At 36.3% G+C, this 27,123-nt stretch overlaps 1 protein-coding gene across 4 annotated transcripts in view; it reads right to left on the reverse strand.

Moving 5' to 3' along the window:
- Positions 1–445: 445 nt before the first annotated feature.
- The window catches only part of EEA1 (early endosome antigen 1), a 62,410-nt gene continuing 35,732 nt past the window's right edge, over positions 446–27,123 (reverse strand). For all 4 annotated transcript variants that reach the window (XM_072401242.1, XM_072401243.1, XM_072401244.1 and 1 more), the window contains 14 exons: positions 26,834–26,947; positions 24,205–24,360; positions 23,703–23,842; positions 22,854–23,172; positions 22,646–22,747; positions 21,488–21,673; positions 20,686–20,868; positions 19,506–19,691; positions 17,134–17,265; positions 15,828–16,013; positions 15,369–15,607; positions 13,092–13,212; positions 12,766–12,864; positions 446–11,131 (listed from right to left, as the gene is read on the reverse strand). In XM_072401242.1, the coding sequence (XP_072257343.1) occupies positions 11,009–11,131; positions 12,766–12,864; positions 13,092–13,212; positions 15,369–15,607; positions 15,828–16,013; positions 17,134–17,265; positions 19,506–19,691; positions 20,686–20,868; positions 21,488–21,673; positions 22,646–22,747; positions 22,854–23,172; positions 23,703–23,842; positions 24,205–24,360; positions 26,834–26,947 (2,286 nt within the window). In that variant the 3' untranslated portion in view covers positions 446–11,008. The remainder of the gene's footprint in view (positions 11,132–12,765; positions 12,865–13,091; positions 13,213–15,368; positions 15,608–15,827; positions 16,014–17,133; positions 17,266–19,505; positions 19,692–20,685; positions 20,869–21,487; positions 21,674–22,645; positions 22,748–22,853; positions 23,173–23,702; positions 23,843–24,204; positions 24,361–26,833; positions 26,948–27,123) is intronic.

The following is a 27,123-nucleotide window of genomic DNA, read 5'->3' on the forward strand; positions in this document are numbered from 1 at the left end:
GATGTATCTGTTCACATTCATTTCACATTCATTTAGCATGTCTATTCTATCATCTACTGTTTTTAAATATTGCAGTGACAAATGATTTTGTGCTAAAGGTTTATACTTGAGTGATGGGTGTTCTGTATTCTCGGGTAAAGCACTTGATTTATATTCATATTGGTTGTTTGGTAGAATATGTGCGGTACTAAGGATGCAGTTCTCATCTCATCTTCCTCCTCCTGTGTACAGCAAGTTATCATCTTACCAGAGCTGGGTTAGAATCAGCAGATATTTTTTTGATTTACTGAATGGATACAACAAAATGCTTTCAATGGTATATGTAGCAGACCAAAACATGTATAAAATGCATTACAGTAAGTCAAATAAATGAACTGCCCCTTCTATAAATTAGGGAGCACTGAAATAAAATTGTACATATGAGTTTAAACAAAGGCACAGAGAGTTGTTAGAAAGATCTATTTTTATTTACCATTTGTTATACAGATTAGAAAACAAATAACATTTAAACAAGCATCCTTCCACTCCACACCAGCTGCAGGATGTCTACTTACAGATAAATCTCCATTGTAAATGCACACCAGACTACAGTCTCTCACAACATAAGGCACCACTACATGATCACAAGCTGTAAACATACCATTGAAAAAAAAGGGCAAAGAAAGAACCAGGTCAAATACTCATGCAAAACCGTGTACACATACTCTGCATGATCCAGTTTACAAGGGGTAGTGTAATGTGCATAAATTTGCATTGCAAAGATCATCAGAAATTAAATCTTACTAAAGTGCATAGAACATACAAAGCTTATCACATTCACAGCAGGATGAACACACTTTCCTGTGCCATTATATATGTGCAGCTTTCCCTTTACTCCAGAACAAAGACCAGGTGGTGATCTGGGCAATACTGCAGGTTTGTTCTTTATTATTTACGTTAGAGATATTTTTCAGGAAGTACACACAAATCCTTTTACAAGAGGTCTTAGTATCTGGAATCCACAGGTAGCTATAGCCACAGTTTCAGTCCCAAAATCTTTGATTTTATGAGGTCTGGTTGACAAGTTAAAGCACAGCATTGCCATTGTTTAGCAGCTTATAGAAAGCCCAACTGTAGCCAAACCTTTGTATTAAGCTTGTGAGAGAGGAGTGAAAACTTCAGACTGTAAAGATTGTGGCACAAACAACACAAAAAGTTACAGAAGAATGTTTGTGTACATGCATTTATGTCCCAGAAAATCTTCACCCTCTGTTACTTTTATGGATGTGCCAAGAAGGCAGGGGAAAGCTCTCAAGTTTGGCTAGTGTGAGGCTTTAAAGTCCACGTGACTTGAGATCAAGAAAATCTGTACTGTCATAGCGGAGGAACATTCTGGTCTAAAGCAAACTAACTAACGAAGCAAATAACCTCTGGGCATACCAACAGAGGAGGCCGACAGGCTGGGATAAATAAAGATCTAGGCCACTACAAAAAAAAAAAAAAAAAAGTCTTAAAGTGCACCTGTGCCCAGACTATGAACACAGAATATTGTACATATTTCTATCAAGCAGTAAATTAAATTTTAAAGGCTCATTCATTCTGAATTTTTCACAAACCACAAGATAATTTAAAGCGTGAATTTTGGTGTGATTTGGCCTTGGCTGCTTGTAATGTAAAGTATTTTACACCTGTTGTGTATTTATATTCGAAAGCTGACAAGATTTTCAGAATGAAGTTCCAATTTCATAAATTTTGAAGACACATTTCTCCATAATGTTTATAGACAGGAAAGTGAATGATGGACTCATTTAAAGTGTTTTACTGCTCGTTTAAAATATGTGAATACTTTAACGTGCACTGTCTGGTCATAGGCGCACTGTAAGGATCTGTCAGCTACTGAATAGATACAACTCTTTGTGTTGGTGCTGAACGTAACTCGTTTCAGTAAGATGTATTTTAAGTACAGTTGAACACTATTACTGTTCGGATTTCTGTACCAATTACAGACCAGATTTCAAAGGAAGTCTAACAGAATAGTAATAAAAACAAGATGTTTTTTGTCCGTAACTAGAAATCCAAAATAATAGGCAGCACAGCACGTGAGCTGTGAATATATATGTATGTGGTAAGAAAGAACATGGAAGATTGTAGTAATGAAGACACCATAACCGCCAGAGACGTCAGGCACAGAAATGACAATGGCAGCATGTTTATGAATAAAAGGTATATGACAGTAGTGCTTTACACATCTAAAATGGAAAATATCTATCGGAGTAACTTTTCACTGGAAACACCCCCATTTAAAATGCAGATAACTTATCCGTGATATTGCTGTTGCACATTACTGTACATCTATCACTCGACGTATGCAGCATTAGTAACATGTGACACCTGGAAATGTCCCTGCACTGTATTTATAATTTATCATAAAGAATAAACATGAACGTATGTTATCCTCAGCTCAGATTAGTGGTAATCACAGTAACAAATCTGCTTTTCCTTTTTTAATGTAAAAAATGACACCTTTAAATTGTATATGTGAAAATATATAATTGTAGAACTATGAAAATAATATATCAATGTTTTTATAATCTACAGACTCTCCAGCTGTTCTGCAGTGTGTTGGGTTGCATTTAGTAGAAATGGACTAAATGTAATAATATTAAGGTCAATGTAGTGGGAACAATGCAGAATTAATTTTTATTGTGGTAATTTTACCTTGCAATGCCCCCATGTTGGGATGAGGAAGCATCAGGGTACTCACTGATCCTGATTATTAGGAATGAGTTGTCTTAGTTATACTGAATCGCACTAAATAACTCAGGCGTTGACCGCTGCATTATAAACCCCTGGTGTTGGAAGAAATTCACTTCTATGTTTGTTACTGTGATCTTGTATCTGATATATAAAAAAAAATTCAATTAGTTAAGGACATACAAAAAACCCAGAACACATAAAACAAACAGAGTTAGTCAAATGTAATGGCACACCAAGAATATATGAATGGCACAAACAGCAGTTTTAGCAATACAGAAACAGGTTACTTATATTCATATTATCACCTAATCTGATTACCAATATAATAGAGCACACCAAGTCTGCAAATCATTAAATATATAAACTATCACAAGAAAAGATGACCAACTTCCTTGTACCTTGCCATGCCCAACAACCAACAATGCAGATGACTCCAGTAACTACAATGTGCATTTTCTTTGACAACATAAGACCTGTGTAGGTTCAGGAAAATGGGGGAAAAAAAACAGAATTTATGTATGAACTTTTCCTAATGATCACAGCAAGTGGCCAGCCAATCAAAAATCCTTGACTTTCAGGCCTGGATTGCTCGGTACAATACAAAATATACTCATTAGCACACAAGTCCAATACATCTACAGACATATGTATGGAAGGCAGAGCTCGGCTCCCACTGATAAAAATGAAAGGGGCCATTGCTAACCAATCCTGGCTCTCATCAAAACCTTCAGTCACTGACCCTGTGCACACATACTGGTTAGTAAAGTCATGGAAAAGTCCTGGTCTGAATACTAGTTCTGGGTTATTGATGGTTTGTAATAGCAATGTCTATGTTTATCCCATGAAAGGTTTACATTTTATGGTTGGGACATGTGATGGTTATTTAGTAGTTCTTATTGGCTGAGCCAGGTCTGGCCTTCTTGTATGTGTTGGATACTTCAACATCTTATTGCCCTAATAGCCAGTTCTGTTGCCATCCATCTGGGCCTTTGGGTATTCCACCCACCTCCTTCCTACTGTATTGTCCGAATTTTAAACTAAGATAACAAAAATCAGAAAGAGCAGGGACATAACAATTACAGCAGACTAAGAGCAAATGCAAAGACCAATTCAACAACGTTCCAAAGAGATATAAAAAACTGTCTGGAGGTTTGACTGTCCAGCATCTAAAAAACACAGAAATATCAGTTCTACCGAGGCTGACCCTTTGCTCATCTTAGCGTGGTATAATAAGATATTAGTCAATTCACGTAATGGTAGAACTCTCAATAAATGTCATTCATTTGGTTTTTGGATACTTTTTGCTGTTGTTTAGGATTTGCATTATTAGCACTTCTTGCAAGTTAATAAATGAATGCATACAATGAAAGAGGTAGCTTTTATCATGTATTTCAGAACAAAAAAGTATTATTGGCATAGCTGGTTAAGAATGTGGTCACTAAGATTATTGACAGATCACGTGGTAATAAGCCGTGCCATTCAAGGCACTTGTGTAAGGAATAAACAAGCACTGTGAAATGCATCAGATTTGTTTATCATCATTAGTGACGACACAAACATTTGTGACATCTCAAATCTCCACAAAACTCCTATAGTCTTACACAAATGTAAAAGATGTCAGGGAGCTTAGCAAATCCACTGCTCATACTTGGTCAGTAATGGTTATAATGGTTCCTGTATGATGCAAATTTAGATTAAAAGCTGAACTCCAGCCCTACTCTTTTGGCCATTCATACAATCCTCTTACGGTTCTAATTTCTGTGAATAATTCCCTGCACACTGGTAAATCCTCATTAGAAGCTTGCTCTATTCCCCACATCCCCCCTTGTGGCACTGAGCCCATTGGTTCACATACATGCTGTCCTTTCCTGTCCCCCGTCATCTGTGCCCAGTAGGGATGTTATCATCACAGGTAAGTTGTCTATAAAGGTAAGACGTCCTCAGACTAAACTATGCAGTGGTTTGTACTGGGGAAATAGAAGAAATGGGTAAATTGGAACTGCTTGACTTAATTAAAGCTTCATTCAGCTTGAATCATTCACTAAATCTCAGCTTTCTCTGCTGAAGATAAAATATTTGAAAAGTGCACATTTCATATATAAATGAGAACCTGTAGTTAAATTCTTTTAGTAAGTATGAAAACACAACACTCCAAAATAATTACACTTATTTAGGTTTTAATAAAACAATTTTAAAATTGGCAACGCATGCGTGTCATATTTATGTATGCTAACCAATACAGCAGCCCCAAATACTTAATGAGAGGCTGCTGAAAATACAGATAAAAATGGTGGGAGCCACCTAACCAGCCATTGGTTGTGGGATGACCCCCACTATAGGCAGTGCAATACAAGGTGTGGTGGTTTGGTGTATTAGAGGTAGAAGTAGCACTGTTTTCAGTGACAGTTTTCAGTTTTCCCAAGTAATGCACATAATAAGCTGCAGGGGACTAATGTATGTGAATTATTAAATATAAGTAGCACATGTGGCACATTTTATTCTCATGGTACCTGTACAAACAAGTAAGCAAAATGACAGGGAATAAAACAACAAGAAGGTAACACCTGCACTATAAAGATAACCTTTTACACAATTTCCACTCAGTTTTACATTCAAATGATTCTCACGCTATAACTATGTAAGAAGTCAAAACTGCTGTAACACACATAGCCACACGTCACTGTCAAGAACTTGTATGATAAGTTCTCTCCTGTTGTTGTAATAACATACTGCCTACACACCTTTCTTATTGGTATGCCTCACAGAGTAGTAAGTTGGAAGTACACTTCAGTTGTGACTTTTGTTGTAACAGAATATTTGGGGTTGTCTGACAGAATTTCCATTTCATAAATTAGCATATGGAGTTGTGGAGAGCGGTTCCTAAATCTAGGCCTTGGACTTAAAAACTGCTAACAGGTTTTAATTTCCATGTATATTCACATCCTTCCTAATGGGACAAAGGACAGAAAAATCCTTTAAATTTTATTCTAATGGACAAAAAATAGGGGGGAAGGGGGTTCTGCCTTTGGAAGTAGAGGGTACAAACAACTAACTTTTTTCCCATGTGTTTTTTTTTTTTTTTATGGTAGTAATGTTACAGACAGAGAACCGCCTCAATTGATCCAAGGATTTGAGATATACTGGAGTTGCAGCCTGCATTGTGTTCCAGTCATTGCAGGTAGCATCTCTTATCATTCCCCCAACTTGCACATTGATACTTGAAGGCTTTATTAGCAGATACAAATATTGGCCAGTGGCTCCTATCACTATTACTTCAGCATGGATGCATCATATCAGTTGCTTGTGTATGTCCACCATCTGATTCTGTGGTCTACAGGCTTTTGGGTATTGTGCTTTGAGTTAAGTTGGAATTTATCATCCAATATTAATTAAATATTCCAGCATTTTAGATTATTTTTTTCATATGAAGTAATAGGAGGATCAGCCAGTATGCAAAGCATAGCATAGATGGATGTCATGTAAATGAAATATCATCTATCGGTCTGTCATTTGTTATAATAAATTATCACATTTTTAATAAATGGCCTGCTCAGATTACAAATAACTGAATACTTCTAAATATGACAAAATACATTTTTTCAACCAGATGTACACTCCAAATAGAGTTTCACATTTTCACCAAGGCAAAAGTACCAGCATTTATCACTATTGTTGATGACACAGCTGTCAAAACACACAGCAATTTCACTCCAACATTATTACTTAATCTACACATAAATCCTACACCACTGCAAGCTACCACTATTGTGGTAATTTCAGCCTCCAGCTAATCCCATCAACAGAAGTTAATATCTGAGGTCAGGAACCTGCTGAACAAGAGAAGTTAGGACATTTGAGTTTATGGAGTTTCTATACATGCTTTGATATAATCAGACAGTAAATGGAAAGCCAGCTAAGTGATGATAACAGTGTGCTGTGGGGGAAACATTTGTTGGAGAGAGGTAGGTAATCAATCCTTAAACTCAATAGCAACAACAATTATTTTGCTGTACATAGTTTATGCAAGTCAACCAAATAATTTGACAGAATTTTGTGGGGTAGTGATGAGCAACCATCTGCACCTACAGATTAAACATCTAGGTATCCTCAACTCTAAAGTACAAAACAACTTGTGAATTGCAGATTACTATCATCAAGGCTCACTAGTAGAGAGGAATCTGTGGGCATTTCTGATAGAGAAGAAAGTTATAGCTTAACTCTACTAGTCAAGTATAATTTTGTGTTTTGGTTGCATCGAGGCGAGAATGCGTGCCCCAGCGTTCCTTAGTGAGATTACACGAATAAAAAGAGGTATGCTATGTGCCAGTTCATTTTACAAGTTGGAGAGCCTCTCCCTTTATATAAATGGTAAAAGCAAACCAAGAATACAAAGAAGGAAAGAGAATGTTTGTATCTGATGTCCATGCCCATTTTACTTTACCTTCAGAACCGGTTATGCTAATGATCGTTAATAAAGATAAAATGAAGGTGATGGACCTGGCTGTTTTGTAACCAAACAAATTACAGAATATCACATAAAAATAACAGCCAATTCTGTTTAACCAACAAACATGAGGTTGAATAGCAGCTCTCAGTGTCAGGAGCAGTTTTCCAGACTAATAAAATCTCAGCACTTCATACACAGGCAGCAGAATATGATACAGGAAGTTCAATGGCTGAAGAAGTGTCCTGACAAAGCACATTCTGAACATGTAATCCTAAATTATCTACAAGAAACCAAGTCAGAAGCAGGCATGGAGACTTGTGAATAGACAGCGTTCATTCACATGTCAAAAATTGCAAAGCATTAAACCCACTGACAGGTTAACTTTTCTTGTTAAGATTTTCTTGTTGCACTGGTACCTGTCAGGGATATTAGGCAGCAAGTGAACAATCAGTTCATGAAGATAATGTGTAAGAAAAAAAGAAAATGGGCAAGTGTGAAGATCTAAGCAGCTGTGACCAGGGTTAGGGCTATGGGACTGGAGTCCGAGCATCGCCAAATTGTCAGGTCTTGTGGGGTGTTCCCAAAATGCAGTGGTTCTCAGTAATTTCAAAGAGAAATGCTCCATGGAGCCTCAGTCGTTAAAATGGAGACTGGGTCATGGACACCAAAGGCTCACTGACTATGAAAACACAGAGTGGATTGCAGCTTGGGTATATTGGGATGCATAGCCACAGAACAGCTATACATATATTTATATATAAAGGTTCCATATAGCCAGTGCAATGCTACCATTTTGAGGGCACAGCTCTACAACAACTCATTTCTCTGTCCCCAGCCTAAATACTAGACTATGAATACATATCACCTAAAAAGATTCCCCCCTAGGTATATTCTCCCTTTAGCATACCAACCCAAACATCCACCAACCCATAAAAACACATTAATAATAATGATAATAATTGCACTGTGAAACAAAATAGTGACTGACTAGCTCCCATTGTAGTTTACCCTTGTCTGTATTACACATACTTCAGGTATCTATACTTGCAGTATTTAAAATATATTTTATAATTGGAAAGTTATTTTAAATAAATATATAAACGAATAAAATTGCTATCTTTGTTTGGAAGTCTGATTTTATTAGTATATCTGAATGTTTCCATGTTAGCTTTTCATTGCTAGGACTATGGGACTATGATAAGAACACCACTTAACTAGGATAATTTATATATAAAAAAAAGTTTAAAACCCAATTATAGTATCTAAACAAAATCAGTGTGGAAGCTGTGGTCTGATGTACCCCCATGCTGAGCTAGAACTATTTAAACAGAGTGACCCTTACTGACAAATAGCAGTGATCTCGGTGCAGTGTGCATGACTTCCAGTTATATCAAAAGCACCTTGCAGTCTTTGTACAGAGGAGCTCAAACAGGGTAAGGAGGAAGACGTGCAAAGGGCCAGTTAGATTCTCTGCAGTGTTTATGCACCAATGAAGGTCATGCTAATAAGAGAAAGCAGAGTGACAGAAAAGATTTTAAGCTTGAGGGACAAAAAAGACCAGTAAGGTCGGGCACACGAGCAGATACACTGCTAATTTTGAGCTGGACAGAGCAATCTGAATAATTTTCTGATCAGTTATGAATCATCTAAAAAAACCCAAACACAGCACACACTTACACATTATTCTGTTATGAATATGTGCTGTAATATCACATTGTAACTATATATGTTTGTATTTCAGCAAGAAACAAAGCTGGCTTGTGAAGGGAATACAGCTGCTAAACAGAAGTATAAATGGTAAGCAGGGTACATTTCAGATGATTAGATACACTGTGACGTTAGTGTACCAGCCAATGGCAATGCCCGCTGTGTACCTGCTACATCATAAACATAAATATACTTTCACAAGCTGGCTTGTTTCTTGCTGCAATATAAAAAAACTCATGTTTTACAGTCTATAATCATTTACATGTACTTTGGATGGACACTGAATAATGCATCTGATTGTTTCATTAAGGTATGGAAAATCAGATCTGATCATTTTATTGGAGAAGCAATCAATCTGAAGTAAACAATCTCATTTTGTGTACCAGTCCTTAGGCTAAGTCTACATTGACTATAATATTAAATGCTGATAGATGCGCTTAAAAACTCATATGAAATCTGAATATGAGCATGTGGCAGAAAAGAGTTAGAAGAAAATGCCTATAAACACTCAGAAACACCCTATTCATTTCAGTGGAGATGTTTGGAGCATTTATAGGCATTTTAAGCATTTTTGGGCATTTTCTTTTTAGCCCATTAAGTAAACACTCTGATGTGGACTGGTCTATTCAAATGAACAGGATTTTCAAACATGAGTGGTTGAACCCTGGGGAAACAGTCTGTGTGGACAGGTATTTTTAAAACAGGGAATCTGACATTCCCTGTTGGGAATTCATTTTTGCCACTGATACACAAGAGGGAATGTTTGAGGGAATGTCAGATGAGGCTCTATATATAAATCAGGTTAAGTGTTACTAAACATTAAAATCAGGTCTTTTTCCCCCCCAGACCCAGCACTTCTCCCTTAGAATTGTGTAAATTCTAGGACTGCATGAACAGAAATACAAATTGGCAAGTAAAATAGCCCTATATACGCATGCTATCTGTATATTTAGCTGTTACCTGTACTTTGAGCTTTCTAATCAATATAACAAGCATTTGACAATGTTTTTCTTTAAAAACTATGACTGGACTTTAGGTGTGGTCAGCAATGTTCTTGCTATTAAATCTAAAATTGTGATGATAGTCATATTTTTAATAACAGGAAAAAGAACTGTTCATTACATGCCTTATCCAACATCTCTAAACTGGAAAACAAAGTGCAAAGTCAATTTGCAACTCTTAAAAGAATGACAAACGCTCAAAGATCACCCCTGGTACAATGATCATAAAACACAATGATAAAAGTTAGTTTGCTTTTGAACTAGAAGTGAAATTGCTATTTTCATAAGAAATGAAATACTACTGTTGAAGCCAACAATTAGGTAACAGATGTACCTCAGAGCCATGTGAACAATGTTGAAAAGCTAAACTTTGCCCAGGTTGTTAATTACATAACACAGAAGGCTGCTATGCCAACATGTGGCAAAAAAAAAACACCTAATGACAGAATATATAAAAATATTTGGCCAGTGGCATTGGCTTTTTAGCATTATCTCAGTAACTTCACTTTAAATGAGGGAAGTTTCCTAGTTGTAAAATAACACAGTTGAACTGAAGGTTTTCAATACTCAGACAAGTACACAAACACAGATTTGGCTCAGTACAAATGCTTTAAAGAAATGTGATAGGTGATGTGAAGGAGTAGTATTCATTTGTCCTCAGCGTGTAAGCATGCACAACTATAAACACTGATGCACAACACTGCTTACCAATGGGTACGGTCATTAAAAAAATAGATCCTTCCATAATTTTACAGCTTTGCCATTTGGCAACAAAATCTAACCTCAGACTTATGTCATTCCTGGTTTACTGTCAATTTATGTATAAAAAATACATAGTTACTTCTCTGTCAGCCTACTATTTACAGGCAGCCAAACAAAACAAAGATGACAGAAGAGGGATGTGCAGGGGAAAAGAAGGATGCCCTTAAGCTTGGCTTTCATGAAAAATACAATAATTTTACTTTGTATCAATAAAACATTTCAAAAGGTATTTCTGTGTTGTCAAATTGTACAATCTTCATCCAAAGGAGTAAGTACTTTGAGTGCTTTATGAAGTGCAATAACAAAAAGAAAATACTAAATGTAATTTTGGAGGGATCTGTGTAGGGAGTGGCTCCTAGCCTTGCAAGTCGTTATAACACGTATTACACACACGGACTGGCTTCTTGGAGGAAGGCGTTAAGGCATTCTTTGAGGAACATTCTGCACAGAAGATATTTCCACAGTGTCTACAGTGATGCTGAAAACAAAACAAAGATGATTTGTTATTATTATGGAATAATCAGAATGAAGAGTGTTGGGTATGCAGATTTGTTGTCATGGAGAGGAAAGATGTCAATTAGAATAAGGAAGGCAGCTCAGTTTAACACTGGTCTATTTGGTGTGACAGAGCAGTATGAGAGAGTAAAAACAATGGAAGCTCTAGTCTGTAACCAAGGTCCAAAGAAACTTTCCTATTATTAGAACAGTCATAAATAAGGATAATAAGGAGACCAGATATAAGGAGACCTGTTTGAAATCAACAGGCAGACTTCTCTATACTGTTCTTTTACCCTAATACAAGATTATTCTGGTGTAGCTCGGCTTTAGCACAGCCCATGTTTTTTCTTTCTAATTTCCATCTCACATGCTAAATAAAGGGGGATTTTACACCCCAAAATGCATTGGCTTTCTTTGCTTTTTATCAAAATAAAAAATTCCCATGGACCTTAAATACAAAGTGCCACTCTTTTTTTTTTTTACTTTATTCTCAGTTAATATTTTATAGCACTTGTAGTATAGGGATGCACAGGTTCAGTGTGTATTTATTCAGGACAACACAGCTAGCATTCATTTAGTCTCTTTCCCCCACACAAACTCACATTCCAGTGTCTCTAGCATTTTATCTATATTGTGGAAGCCAATAACCCTGCAAATAGGTACTTTATATATCCACCAAACACAGGAAAAGTGGATGGGCAAGATTCCAACAGAATATTTCCTAGATATTTAGCAGTGCTGAAATACACTAAAAGGCCCAACAATTGTAAAGAGATGGCCATCACATCTATATAAGCTTGTTAGGCCTGTTCATCTCAAACCAAGTTGAAAGCACATAGCCATTCAATCTTTATTGGTAATACAGCAGGAGACATTTCAAAAATGTATGGGCTTTTTGATATTTAAATAATTTAGGGAAAACAGTTTTCTGTTCCAGCATGATTGTGGTCCAACGCATAAAGACATTTGGTGAATGACCTGCACATAACCCTTAACATACTGTCCTCACAAATGCTACTGACAGACTGAATGTTACAAATCTGTTTCAAAACCTTATGCCAAGCATTTCCAGAAAAATGAAGGTTTTAAAAGCTGCAACTGGAGTGATGCTCATGGTTTTGGATTGGGATGTCCAGTAAACTCATAGGTGTAATGGTCACGTGACCAGAAACTTACTCTGATAAGATGGAAAGGCCAGCCCCCCTAACGTTAACATAAAGCTGAAATCCTGGTTAAGCAAATATTTTGTAAATACATGTGCCCTCTGTATAGGCTACGTGCAGCACAGAAATGATGCCATCATTATTTTACATGGTAATAACTGGATTTGCAAATGTGGTGTACAAAAAGTAGATTTCTATTCTTTGTTGTAACTGAGGAGTGTATTTAAATGAGTTTAGCCTTAAATGTAACTTCCCAGCTCATTGTTCTTATCACGTTAATGTCGTTACTTTGTGTGATAGTTTGTGAGGGGACTGGAAACAGTCATCTACAGACATTAGATCAGTAATGTGAGCTGTGCACTGTAATAGCTTACAAATATGCAGGTATTTAAATGTAGACACTATTTTAAGTGTTTGTATACCATTACAGATTGAAAATATTTCCACATACCCTTCTTACTGTTACAGAAAAGCCTTTCCCACACTCCAAGCAGTTCTGTACTTCATGGTCCTCTGTCCACTTCCTGTTAAGGGCCTGACTATGTTTTATCTGTGATTTAGAAAAGGAACTGTTAGAAAGAATAAGTCATATGTCATTGGGACAAATCCTTAAGAAAATGGGATAGCAGTGTCTTTCACCCATCACCATTATTTTGAAATCAAAATGCAGAAATAAAGATATTCTTAAAGCGCTCAACACAGAAATGTGAACGCATTTTTTACAAATCACTTTATGGTAATTTATTGTAGGGCAGGATCCAAGCAGCTGAAGTCTACCTGTAGGGACTGATTTTCTCTACCAAGTTCCTCCATGGCATAGGTGGTTTCATCTACTTTTTTCCGTAGTTCAACAATTTTGGCTTGCAGCTTTTCGATTTCTCCCTCACTTTTCAGATACCTAACATAAGATGAAATAAATCAAATCATAAGTCAATCGGAATAAGTCAGAATGTTGTATTTTTCCTACAAAGAATGAGCTACTGAATATTTTAGTAAATGTTAGTAAAAAAAAAAATGTCTATTAGTTGCCATTGAAAAGGATCTGTTACAAACGAGTAATAAATACCAGTTGACCTGCCAGAAATACAGTGAACTCTTTTTGTGATAGGTTGACAGCAGTGTCTCTGCGCTTTTAAGCAGTGTTATCAGCTCTGCACTCCCTGTTGACTACAAAAGATCTGCTCACATTGTCACCAAAAAGGGGAGGTAAGTGGCCATTTTATAGCCCTGCACTAAAGTAACAACAATTCTCTTTACAGACAAAACAACAAATAAGCATTGTCACCTGAGCATATGGAGAAGTAGGTTACTGGAAAAATTACCAGGTAAATTATTCAGAAACTAAGAATTTTTTATTTCTGTTTTGTCTAAAAAACAAAACAAGTTCTCCTACAATAATGCAAGGGATGCCATCTGTGCACCCCACCAAGCTACACTGCTCTTCCACTTGATTCCTACTCTTGGCATCTGACAGAGACAGGGACTGTACACTACACTGTGCATTAGATGCAGCCAATGTACAAAAAAAAAATAGGTAACAGGCGAGTTACAAAGTGTACCAACAAAGGGTTATGTGATTGGTTTTTACAATAGGCCGGTCACTTATGATATTAAGATAAAAGTATTTGTAGGGTAAATCTCACATTTTCCTGGTTATAAAGAAAAAATATAGTGCATATACATGGTATACAGCTCATGCTTAACATATCCAACAGCAACATGTGCCTGTACATGTAAAAATATTTGACATACACACACCAGTTGTAGTGAACTCTTCCTGTTACAGTTATAAAATTATAAAGCGGCTTTCCATTCTCAGCCAATAATGAGGCATAAAGTAACCACAAACGGTAAATACGAGTGTAAATGGCAAAAACTCCAAACAAATATTGTTTAGGACACACAAGGTGTGTGTATGGCAAAAACTCCAAACAAATATTGTTTAGGACACACAAGGTGTGTGTATGGCAAAAACTCCAAACAAATATTGTTTAGGACACACAAGGTGGGGGGGAGGGATATTTTTTTTAAGCAAATTAGCACAGTTAACAGTAAATCAGGCTGCCTCTCAATTAGCGAAGCCTCTTTGACACACTGATGGTGTAAGTGCAGCCCCCTAAAACCTAGGCAGCCATCTGCAACAGATTTCAAAGATCCGAGACAGATTTTCATTTTTGAACGGATGCATTATTAAGACGTGGTCAGGGTAAGATTTTATTCTGTAGCATTGCTCCTTTACAGCAGCTGAGAGAAGACTTTATGACTCAAATTGTAACCATTGGTTACAAAATATTACTCTTTGCTTTTGTTTATTACAACATCACAGCAAACAGTAAAATATGAAGAATATGACACAGTGGTTAAAGCATTAGTGACTGTTACAGTGGTGGCTGTTATGGAATGGATATCCTAAAAGTCATTTGCTTTTTATTGACAAATGTTTACACTCTTGGACCTGATCCATTAAAGATTTGCTGGATCACCCAGGTTCTCCTATTAGAAATCAACCTTCTTTAGTCTTAGAGAGCTTTAATAAATCGGGCCCATTATGTGTATGTTTTATTGTGATTTTAGGATCTTTGGGTAGTGTAAATCCAAAACAAAATACGCAGGTTTAAAGAAGTGTTATCTTCATGTTTTATTCATTCCTATTCCCTAAAATCGGGTGAGTGATTTTAAGTTTTGATTGGGCGTCTTCCTTTATGGTGAATTTAAATAACAAACTTTTTATATACTGTATACTGCAGATACATCTTTTGCAGGGAAAAGGGAAAAAACTTCTACCCGTGTCCTAAGAATAAACTTGTGCCAAGAGATCCAAATTAATTTCTGCCATAACCATTGAGGTTTTAGCTTTTTTTTTTTTGTGCAAATCTATTTCCATGCGATGTCCTAGGTGACCGATATGGCACATATTATACGCAGGACAATACAAATGGTCATTTTAAATACATGATGGATCCCACCTAAATATCCTAATAGATAAATGTCAAAACTTTTTCTGCAGATACTCTGTTGTGTATGGGTACCACAGCCAAACTGCACTGAACCCACCTTTCTAGAAGTGCACGTCTCTCATCCTGGTTATTTTGAACTGTTGCCTCCAGCACTGCAATCTCTCCTCGCAAGTCATCGGTTTGCTTTTCCAGCTCACTGACTCTGCGCTGACTACTCTGCCATTCCTTCTTTAAAGTGGCCAGATTTTCATTTAAAGCTGTGATTTGCATATTGAGCTTTGACTCATTTTCTTCATGTTTCTTTCTTTGCTCCTCTTTTTCCTTTGTTTCTGTTGTCTAATTTATAGCAAAGCAAAGAACAAAATGACAACAATCAGTACATTGTAAAGAGCAACTCCAAAGATATAGTAAACATACCCACAGCTAGGCACCACTGGATATCATCATAAAATGATAAATTTTCCAAATTTGAACAGAACTTCAAAGAAAAGCAGAAAGTGGGATTGTATATATTTTACTAGGTCTCTAGAGTGCTAGCGATAACGTGGTGGCTTACCAGTTTATTTTGCAGGTCTGAATTCTGCTTTTTCCATTCCTCTTCCTTTCTTTTTATTTCATCTTTTAGAGTCTGTTGAAGCTTTTTCTCCTGCTCAAGAGCTGTAGTAGAGCCCTCAAGCTTACCCTGCAGCTCAAGCTTCTGTTGAATCAGTAGCTTTTTGGCTTCCTCTAAACTGCTGGTTTGCTGTTGGAAAGAACACAGTTTGGGTATAGTATAAAGCAGGGATGCCCACACTTTTTTGGCTTGCGGGCTACTACTACCAACAATAAAAATGCTAAACATATATTTATTTATATATATACCGAGTATGACACAGAAGTGACTGGAGCTAACGAGACATTGAATGGCAGAACATTGCACAGTCATTGCACTACAAGACTATAGTGACAAGAAAGCTACAGCTCACCTGTCATAGGAGAATGACATGCTGCACAAGAAACCACCCAGCACTGTTCACCTCAGACTGCCCTTTCTTCCTCCCTCCCCACACCCCACTGTTACACAGAGCCTTTTCACACAGAAAGGCATCCCCAGCATCCCTATAGACGTGCAGCCCGGATGCTAGGAAACAGCAGGGAGGGGTAAGGCAGGGCTCTGTGATCGACTCGGGTTGCCTTTTCGATCAACATTTTGGGCACCCATGGTATAAAGCAAAATGCTAATTGCTTTTACTTCCATCACTGACCACTGTCATCCCAAAAGTTATCCTTGGAGCTGATGTGATCAGAAAACTTTAAAAATAAAATTTTATATATATATATATATATATATATATATATATATATATATATATATATATATAAATATTGTGCCATAGTGTCAAACAGCATGAAGTACCTACCAGGCTACTTCTACTTCTTTCCACATTTCAGCACTGGTGTGTGGCAATTGGCTGGTCATGTCGCTAGCACTCTGACATGGGGACAGGGAGAAAGAGCCCTCAGCCATGTGTAGGCAAGTAGGTTGTAACCTAGAAATTACATAAGGCTGTTTCTTCTAGGTCCTATAGTTGAAGAGAGGGGTAGGTAAATATAATAAGCTGCTGGGGCTGGAACTAAAGTGAACTTGTTGCTTTGTTCTGCATAGGTTCTCTCTAGAGCTGATTTTCCAGATACAGCCAAATATACAGATGAAATACATGCATTAGAGCTGTTTAGCTTGCCAAAGGATTTGTATTTGCATTCAGATATACAGAGCCCTAACACATACACAGCCAGGCTGCTGTCCTGACTTTTTGTTATTGAAGTTTTTTGTTACACCTTTCTATCATAAATATAAAACATCTACAGTTAAAAAAAGTTACCTTTTGGAATTCTTCTTTAACATTTTTATGTTCTTCACATTTTTTCGTTAGTTCACCTTGTAATTTTTCCTTGACGGAAGTTAAACTAATGACACTTGCTCTTTTATCATTCAACTCTTTGTCAACCAGAGCCTAAAAACAGAAAAAAGGCAGTGATCAAATACAATACATAAATTTTTGATTACAAATTCTTGCAAAAACATGATTTTGTCTAAAACATTAAATTATATATAAACTCTAACAAAGAACCTCTCATATTTGGGCTATTTTGGTTCGTTAAATACCATTCTATATTATGTGTTGTCATCCTAGGATTATGGATGTGTTACTGGCAGAATCACCCGGTGTAAAAGGCATCAATTACTAATCCTGACAGAATAATCAAAGGGCAAGGGTGGTACAGTAGTTCTACCCATACCCTTCACCTTCGCCCACTGTCTTACTCTCAAACACAATGCCTATCACCTGACCCAATCACCTGACCCTGCTCACCTGGCATGAAAAGTGCAAACTAACGAAGCCACCGCATCTAAGGACTTACATATTAGTTTGTAGATTTAGATATTCTATAACAATGACCGACTTCCTGCTCACCTTTGGTGATCCCACTCCTGTGCAAATTTTTAGAATATAATATAAACACCCAAAATAAATATCCTTTTTATGGCTTTGTCTTGTGCAACCTTTTTAATCCCACATGAAATACAGGAAACTGCTAGGAAATTTAAAGAGACACTCACCTTTCCCATGCAAGAAATATTATATGAAAGTATGACTATTCCACTGATCATCTTTATTAAAAACGAATCTATGGACCTAACTGCTCTCCTATGTCTGATTTGTTTTCTTTTTGTTTTGTTCTTTCTGCTTTAGTTCCTTTTTAAACGTGCCCACTTTTTTAAATCAGGTGTTAAAGGCGTCAAGCTATATACTGTATCCTCACCTTGTTGACCACACAATAATCAACAAATCACTAAACTTACTAACAGCAATATTTTCTGGTTGCAGTGTTTTGCATATGTATGTTGCATACTGTAATTTGATGTGGATCCAACACAAACAAGCTAACCCAAATTAGGCAGACAGCATGCAGTGTTTGAGTATGAAGCCAGATGGTGTCACAGTCAGCTCTAAATACTACTGTATCTGACAATTTACCAACATAAACCACAGAACTTTAGTTTAAACTACATTATCTCACAAAATAATGCAAAAACATTCTAAACAGGATAAAAATAAATGAGTGGATTTTAAGTAATAAAAAATCTTTGCATGAACCTTTTATATCATCAGAAGACAGAAGAGAGATAGGATAGAAAGAAGTGTGAGAGAAGAGAAACCCTACACCGATTCCCCTTTTTTTACCCTCATGCTTTGGAAATGCTAAATGTATTTGGTACTGCCAATAAAGCTTTTAAATCCTTAAAAAAAGAGAAAGTCGGAGGACAGAAATTGAGCATTCTTTTTGCTAATTTCATCCAAATGTCAGTCATCAGGGTGTTCTTTCCACACACTTAGCATAACAAGAAACAACCACTTTGTAGATATATACAGTATTCTCCCCAAAAATTATTTTAGGCCGGGTTGAAAGAAGAATCTGCAGGCAGGTGGCAGCCCCTGTATTGTGACCCAACTTTTAGGTAACCACCCAAAAACAGTGGTTACCAAAAAGTGTCAGCTAAATATATTATATATTTTATCAAAACTTGGAAAAATGTAACCAGGAAATGCCAAAGCAAAGCCACAACATTTTTTAGAGTGCTAGGTGCTGGACTGTACATTATTGGTATTACATGTCCATAGAATTTAAAATATTTTCATTGCATTGCAAGCTGTTTTTCTTACTACTTTAAGCTTTTTTTTTTTTGCTGTTTTTACTACTTTAAAATAAAAAATGACAAAATACATGAGAGATGTTTAACAGCTCAAAGGATATAAATTTCTGTGCTTCCACTCCTAAGATTTACAAAGTCTGCTGCACAGCACAATTTGGGAAGTTAAATTGATCTTTCCTGTGCTAGTTTTACTTTGATTGCAGATCTCCTCTTCAGCCCTACTCTGACTGTGCAGTGAAAAGACAAACAGCTTGGAGATTAGCTCACCGCTTTGCTCTCTCCACTCTATCAGCATGTGCTCTTTCATGTTACTTTTTATATTTGCCTGAAGTTCAGATTCAAACATTTTTAAAGGATCACCTTATGACACTGTAATCAATTTAACCCTTTTATCCTGTATCTAGCAAGGCAGATATTCCTGGTAACTACATAGGTAGCCTATAAAACTTTTTTTTTCCTAAATCGATTTCAGTAACATAGTGTGACATTGGACACTTTAAAACAATGCAAGGGATGGCAATATATTCTGACAAATACCTTCTGTGCTTGTAACTCCTGCAGGGTTTGCCCCTGTTCCTTCAACTGGTTTGTCTTTGTCAATATGTCTTGCTCCATGGTGGTCTTCAGTTCGCTAAGCTCTTTGAGTCGTTTATTTTGGCCGCTCATTTCATTTCTGTTGGATTTTAGCTCTTCCTGGGCTAGCAAAAGCTTCTCCTCCAAAGACTAAAAAATAGAATAAAGACAGACATACATACAAGGTCAATAGGTAAATCTGATAAGGATTACTGATGGAAGTATGTTTTTACTGTTGCAGCATGAGGGCTTTGTCCATAAAAGTTTTGTATATATAAGAAATCTGTGACTAGAACTCTAGGTTTCAAAATAATGTTCCAATGGCAACATTGTTGTCATATGCACATTTAGTTTAGCTGTGCTTCAGCTGCCAGTTAAACTGCTATCCTTAAAAAAATGGCCAAGGTTCATGACACAAATTATGATAATACTGTGGACAAATAAACACGGGGACTATGTTATGGTTATGTGGAAAACTATTTAATGTTAATTGATTTTTTAACTATAGGCTCAATGATCAAGGCAATATAAATTAATTGAAATAGCGGCTTATGGTTACAAGACTGAAAATAAAGGCAAGGAAAAACACATACAGCTTTGTGAACTCAAAGGGAATTGATAGGATATCTTCTTAACTTGTATTATATCCCCTTTTAGACAGTTGTCACTGGAACAAATGTCCCAATTGGAGAATTTCTCTTTTATTACTGTTCTGGTAGCAATTCAAAACTTGGACTTCCTCCACATGAGTGACACCGCTGGCCAGGACACTTAGAGAGAGCAAATCTCCCTGTTAGAGGACTGATAGTGGTTCTATCATTCTTTAAAAAAATAAACAAAAACAAAAAAAGCAAAAGTTTTGCTTGTAGTTATATTTTAGGCCTTGATTCTCTGTACTTGGCTTGTGTAAATTACGAAAGAAGACAAGTGATAAACAATACAAAAAAAATACACGTACAACGACCTTAATTTTTTACCAGTAGCTTTTTGTGAGAATAAATATTATGTAAATCCAATAAAATATGTTGAAAAAATAGGATATCAGAAAACAAACTACAACAATTTAGCAAAAAAATTGGCTATTATTACCACTGCCAAGTATAAGTGACCATTACTTCCATTAAGAAATATCTATCCATCTTACTTTTAGATCTTGACGGATTGCTGAAACCTCAGACTCCTTTCCATACATGTCAGACTGCAGGTTCCCCAGTTTTTCTTGAAGACCTTCATTGGCCTTCTGTAAATCGGACAATTTGCTCTTTTCAAATGTCAGTTCTGAAGTTAGCTGGGTTATGTGCTTCTGTAGTTTTTCCTCAAGCTGGGTCTTAAACATAAAAATTAAGTTATGTTTTCAAGAGTATTTCCAATTAATGAATATACTTACTTAAAAAAAAGACACAATCTGATTAAACAGATGACTGTTTAGGTACAATAGACATACCAGAATACAGAGTCTGCAAAATTTTGCTTATGGAGAAAAGAATGGATAACAATTGCTGCTTGCTCAATTCTTACAGAAGTCACTAGCCTGCTAGAAATTACCAAACCAAAACCTTAAGGCTGTTGGCTGTGGTCATAGACATGGTAGACCAGTCAGATGATCTCACAGATTACTTGTGTACTTAGAAAGAACAGCATTTTGCAAAATAGTAGGCAGTGAGGTAAAGGTGTACACTAATATGTAAACAGAGGTGGGTGGAGATTCTTTATTACTCAGATAAGGGACTGGAATGGATCTAAAATGAATTGTGGTAGCGAGTGAAGATTCAGTCCCTGGGAAAATTTATATTCTAGGGCAATACTACATTAGCGGCTTACAATCTTTATATATTCCTGTGTCTTCTCAAGAACAAATAACATTATTATCACTGTTAAGAACAAGGTTGAATGGAAGAACTCTACAAGTGTACTTTTTTGAAAAAATAAAAACCACCACAACTCACCTTGTCAGTCAGCTGAGTGGAGACAGTCTGCAAATCTTTTTGGTGTCTCTTCTTCTCTTCCTCAAAAGATGCCTGAACTTTTTTCAGTTCTCCCCGAAGTTCCTGCTCCATCCTCTCTTTCTCCTTTACAGAACTCTGTAAGTTGCTTTTGAAGACCTGTAGATCAGACTTTAGCTTAGAGGATTCCTAGTGGAAGAAATGGTATATACAGTTAATATAAAAAGGTTTTAAAGCCTAGCTGCACGAAGAAAACACGTTTTGTCATGCTAATAATGTGTTATTATTTGTTACAGTCACTGACCTAAAAAAAAAACATTTTTCACTACAGTCTCAACACACTAACCCCTTTTGTTTACAATGGGAATTTTTACATAAGGAGTTGGAGTTAACATATCTAGTTTATCTTTTTTCTGTCCAAACAAATTTAAAAATAGATTAGGCTATTATTTGGTACCCTTCGGTAATATTACAGCTGGAATGTTGTATTTTTTAAGGAGAAAATAGATTTAAAAAGGTAAATATTGATATTTACTGTGATTTCTAGTCATACAAAAAATTATATACACATATAGACACATGAGATGGGGAAAACAAACACTAACTCCGGCGCAGATTCCTGGCAGCCGAATGTACGCTGGAATATCCAGCATTTTTAGAAAAGATTGCAAATAAGCAGGTAAGTATGTGTTATTGCAGAAGGGACATCTCCTATGTATTTTGCAACACAGCTCAGTGGTTCATAAAAGAAATATTATCTATTGCGTTTTGGTTTTCTTATATAACTCTTAAACAGATGAGGTTCAGAGTATACCAACAAAACACTGCATTGAGGTGCATATTTAAATGAGCTCATTAGATTCTATTACAGGTAATAATTCAAATAGCTAAATGTGCTCCTGTCCAAACAAAGACAAATATTTTCTTTTACATTAAAGTGGCTGCAATCCTTTGTGACCAAGAAATATGAATGTATGGAATATGTAAAAGCCATCTGTGCAGAAACTGGCAGTCTCACCCCTCTACCGGATAAGTCAGGATAAGCATTACTCTGAGATTAAGCAACATGACTGGCTGGACAATAATTCATCTCGAAGCTGAATCATGTTTGAGAGCTGCAATCAACATGAAAGACCAGAGACAAAAAAAGTAAATCATTACCTCCTCTTTAGCAGCCAGATGAGCCTTAAGCTCCTGGATTTCTTTTGCTGTGGTGTCTGCCTGTGATTTCAGCTTAACCTTCAATTCATCACGCGATTTCTCCTAAGGTGAAAAAATGATGTGTGTTGAACTACTTTCAAATAACATTTTCCATTTTTACAAGACAGTGGGCATAGATTTAATGTTTATGGCCATGTTATATACCCACCATGACCTGAACTAAGTCTTTTCCTGTCTGTCTTTCCTTTTCTAGCAATTCTTTGAATTTTTTCAGAGACCCGGTGCTCTGGACCAATTTGTCACTGGTATCATTAAGCTCTTTCTGCAAAGTGTCTTTTTCTTGATTCAGTTTCTCTAGATTTCCAGCAGTCTCTTGTTTTTCCTTTGTCATTTTTTCCAGTTCTTGCTTTGTCTTTACTACTGTCTCCTTGAGGATGGTCACTTCTTTATCTTGTTTTGATATCATCTCTTTGGAGCGCTGCAGGGATTCAGACTTTTTCTGTAACTCCAGCTTTGTATTAGAAGTCCTGCAAGAAAGCAAAGCGCTGAGTAAACCACTGGGTGTAAAAAAAGATTAAGATAATTTACTTTACCTTGTATTTGATGGCAACTTAAAAGTAAGCAAACTACATCCATCCCATAATGGAAATTCAAACTTTGTAATAGTATCAGTTTATATTACAACAGTAATGACAGACTCAGAATAACTCATGTAGAAATTAGGAGCCCCTCTTATTAGGAGTCCAATTTTGGATTTGCCAGACACTTTTACAGACCTGGCAAACATATGTTTCCAGAAACATTAGAAGGATGTAAATTTGTAAATGTAAGCAGCATTTTTACAATAAAAAGCAAAAAAACAGATGTAAACACTGCCAGGAGCAATTGAGAGCTGTGCAGTGGAAGAGGGTCAACTCTGCAACTGTGTGGCTGGCTAGAAGAAATGCCCCCCCCCCCCCCCTTTTTTTTTTTTTGCTGAAATTAAACTTATAGGTGCAATAGGTGCATTTGTTGTCCAGTGTCAAACAATGAACAAAGCATAAAAGCTGTGACTTACAATCCCTTCTCTTCCTCTAACTGTTTGCCAAGTTCAGTTAGTTTCAGCTCCAGCTGGGAGCACTGCTGCTTTTGTTGCTGAAGATCTTGAACCGTCTGCTCACGGCTTGTTTTCAAACTTGCTAAGTCAGCTTCCAGTTTCTGCAAAATCAAGAAAGCAATGCATGTTACAATCAACTCCAATTACAAAAAAACTTAACTGTTTTCCAGTTTCAATTTATGTTCAATTTAATAAAAATGACATTCACAAGAACCCACAACACGGGGGGTACAGATGAAGCCCTCTTTCCCAATTATAGCCCTTGTCACAGCTGGGGTCACAGCTGGGGACAGGCAGTGGTCTGTTTTTTTGCCAAAAGTGTAGAGGGCCACACATTTTTTGCATCTTTCTTTCTTTAACAAACCAGTTTCCAGAAGACTGTTGATGGATAGGATAGGGGGCACATAAAACTACCACATATGTAATCTTTATTATCTGACATAGGTCATCTTTAATATCTCACCTTAATTTGTCCTTCAAGTGCTTCAGCCTTTTGTTCCATAGTGAGGTATTTCTCTTTATACTCTTTAATGCTCTGCTCCAGCTGAGTGCAATGTTCCTGCTTTTCCTGTACCTTTGCTGTCACTTGTTCAAGCTGAGTGTTGACTTTATTTAATTCCTAAACAGAAGAAAGAAAACCATACATATATGTACTATTTGTAACCAAAACAAGAAAAAAACCTCTCAAAATTAATTGAAATTAGGAATTTTTCTTAGAGATACAGCATTACATATTGCATGTCAGTAAGAAAGATTGAAGCACATACACTTCATGGTTTACTACTCCTCAGTAGAAAAGCTTAATCCCTCCCCTACACCCTGTACTACCATTATAAGGTCTGTAGTATATTGGTTCTCTGTGTGCAGCCTTACAGCCCTAAGTAAGTAAAAAATCCTTTCAAATAAGGGTAACCAACGCTTAACTCTTCACTTACCTTAGCCATATCTCTATATTGTGTACATATATATTTTTTTTTAATTTAAAGTTCCATCATCAAAAACAAAAATGATATATGAGATGTACCTTTAAACTTCATTATTTCCTTTATATATATATATAATTTCTTCTACTTTTGTTGTCATTAAAGTGAACCTAAACACAAGTATGCAACTACTTTGGTTCCCTGGAGGGAAACCCAATGCAGCCTTCAGTTGCCCATATGTTTCTCTAAATACTTACTGATCTGTAGTTGAGTATGCCGTTTTTGTTGTATGAAATGGCATGAGCTTGAAGCTTTGTGGTGATCTACATTATACGGTTATCCCTCTCGGAAATTTGCAGTGCATATTCTAATACTGACACCTGCTAGCCCCAATATATGCTTATCTTCTGCCTGCTTTTGTAAAGCCATTGTCCAACTCAAATGTTTGACACTGGTAAAAGTACTTCAAGTATCCAGAATTAGTTGACCACATGGTTCAGGGATATCAGATGGTTAGGGAGTGCATGATTAATGAAGTGTGAAGAGAATCTGAGTTTATGCTCAGGCATAGGGCTTATGGGTTTTCAGACCTTCTGCCGATCTACATCTGAATAGATAATGCAATTTATATAGATGTGAGTGGTGGTTATTTTGTAGTAAAGTTAGTTGTCCTGAAGGACTGAGTGCCAACCCTTATAATATAGATAAAGTTCAACCAAAAAAGAGGAAAGAAGGGTGTTTGGCAAAAAGTGTAGTATTCAATATTAAGTTATCCTTACCTCTCACTATTCATGCATAAATATATTTTGTATTTTTTTTTTCGGTCCATGTATTTTCAATTGGTAACTTGTGTAATGAATATGTATGTACTGTTTGCATATTATTTTCAACAATTTATATTTTCATCTTCATTATTTTCTTGTGGATTTTTATATATATTTCTTGCATAATGTGAATCCATATAATAAGTGTTATGTACAACCTTACTGCAATTCATTAATGTATTGTTCACTTAATAGTACTCATATATCCATTTTACTCCCCGTTATACTAGGTTTTACTTTCCTCTAAATCTATCAAGTTTTGAATCCTTCAAAGACTTTGAGGGGGGGGGATCTTGATTAATGTCTTTGGCTATTATTATGGTCCTTTTTTCTCTTTACTATGTTTTCGTCATATGTCTAAATTATATGCCTAAACTTGAAATTTCAATAAAAATAATTAAAAAAAACCAAACAAAAAATTCCCCAAGAAAAAAAATAAGTAAAAAACAAAATACATATACACCTACGCCACACTTCCTGGACCTGCGGGGCGGCATTGCTGCCACCCACCATCTTGATTTGGCAGCAGCCTAAGGTACCCCCTCCTTATATTTGGGGACCCTCTGCATTATCCCTCTCAGGAGGCATTTATTCACCCTCCAGTGTGGAGCTTACTTACCATCTTAACCCATTCAAATCACACCTATGGACATATTAAATACTGCTGATCTAAAACGTATGCCACCCCTGAGGAAGCCTAAAACGGGCGAAACTTGTCAGGTTCACGGCCAAAACGTATGCAACAAATATTTGTACCAATCTGCAGTGTGTTTAATACAGGACGTCTGTCTAGTGCCCTTTCGGCCTAAATACTTACTTGGTGTGTAACCAATGTTCACATGATTAAAAGACAGTCTATGTAGTATACATTATGTATTATGAAAAAAATATTGATATTGTTTACCTTCAAAAACCCTTCTTTCTCTTTGTGAATCATTTCTGTACCTAGCATTAAGGGTTGGCAAACCACAGCCTTAAAAGGTTAATCCTATTCTTCCACTGGCCCCCACTAGTTTGTATAATTGTTACATTTATATCCTATTCAATACAATGTAACCTCCCACTTGACTTAACCCTAATGCCCCTATGTTAGCTAAACTGATCCCTTAATATTTTATTTACCACCTAAAATATTTACTGAAAACAAAATTCTAACAATTATGATTAACTCTAAACCTTAACTCCTAAACAAATCTCCTTAGCATTTAAACAACTCAAGTGCAGTAGTGATAAAACATTAAATAACATTAACAAAAATGTAGTGTCATTTTTCTAATGCTGATAATAAGACACAAAACATGACACAGATATAAAGAGGTGTGTAATGGATTATGAATTTCTTTACCTGTTGCTTGTCCTGTAGTGCATTTTGGGCTGTGTCCAAATGATTTTGCAGGTCAACACGTTGGGCGGTTTTTGCAGCTTCTGCTGATAACAGCAGCTCTGTTTTTGCTTTAAGCTATTGTAAAAAAACATAACAGTAACATAACATAACTAAAAATAACAGCTGACATCACCAAGAAATTAAACATTTTTCCCATTTGAATCAAATTAGAAAAAAAATCTAAATTGTGTGGGAACTATTATCAACACACACACACATATATATATACACATATAATTATATATATATAT

The sequence above is a fragment of the Pyxicephalus adspersus genome, chromosome 2, assembly GCF_032062135.1.
Source record: "Pyxicephalus adspersus chromosome 2, UCB_Pads_2.0, whole genome shotgun sequence".
NCBI lineage: Eukaryota > Metazoa > Chordata > Amphibia > Anura > Pyxicephalidae > Pyxicephalus > Pyxicephalus adspersus.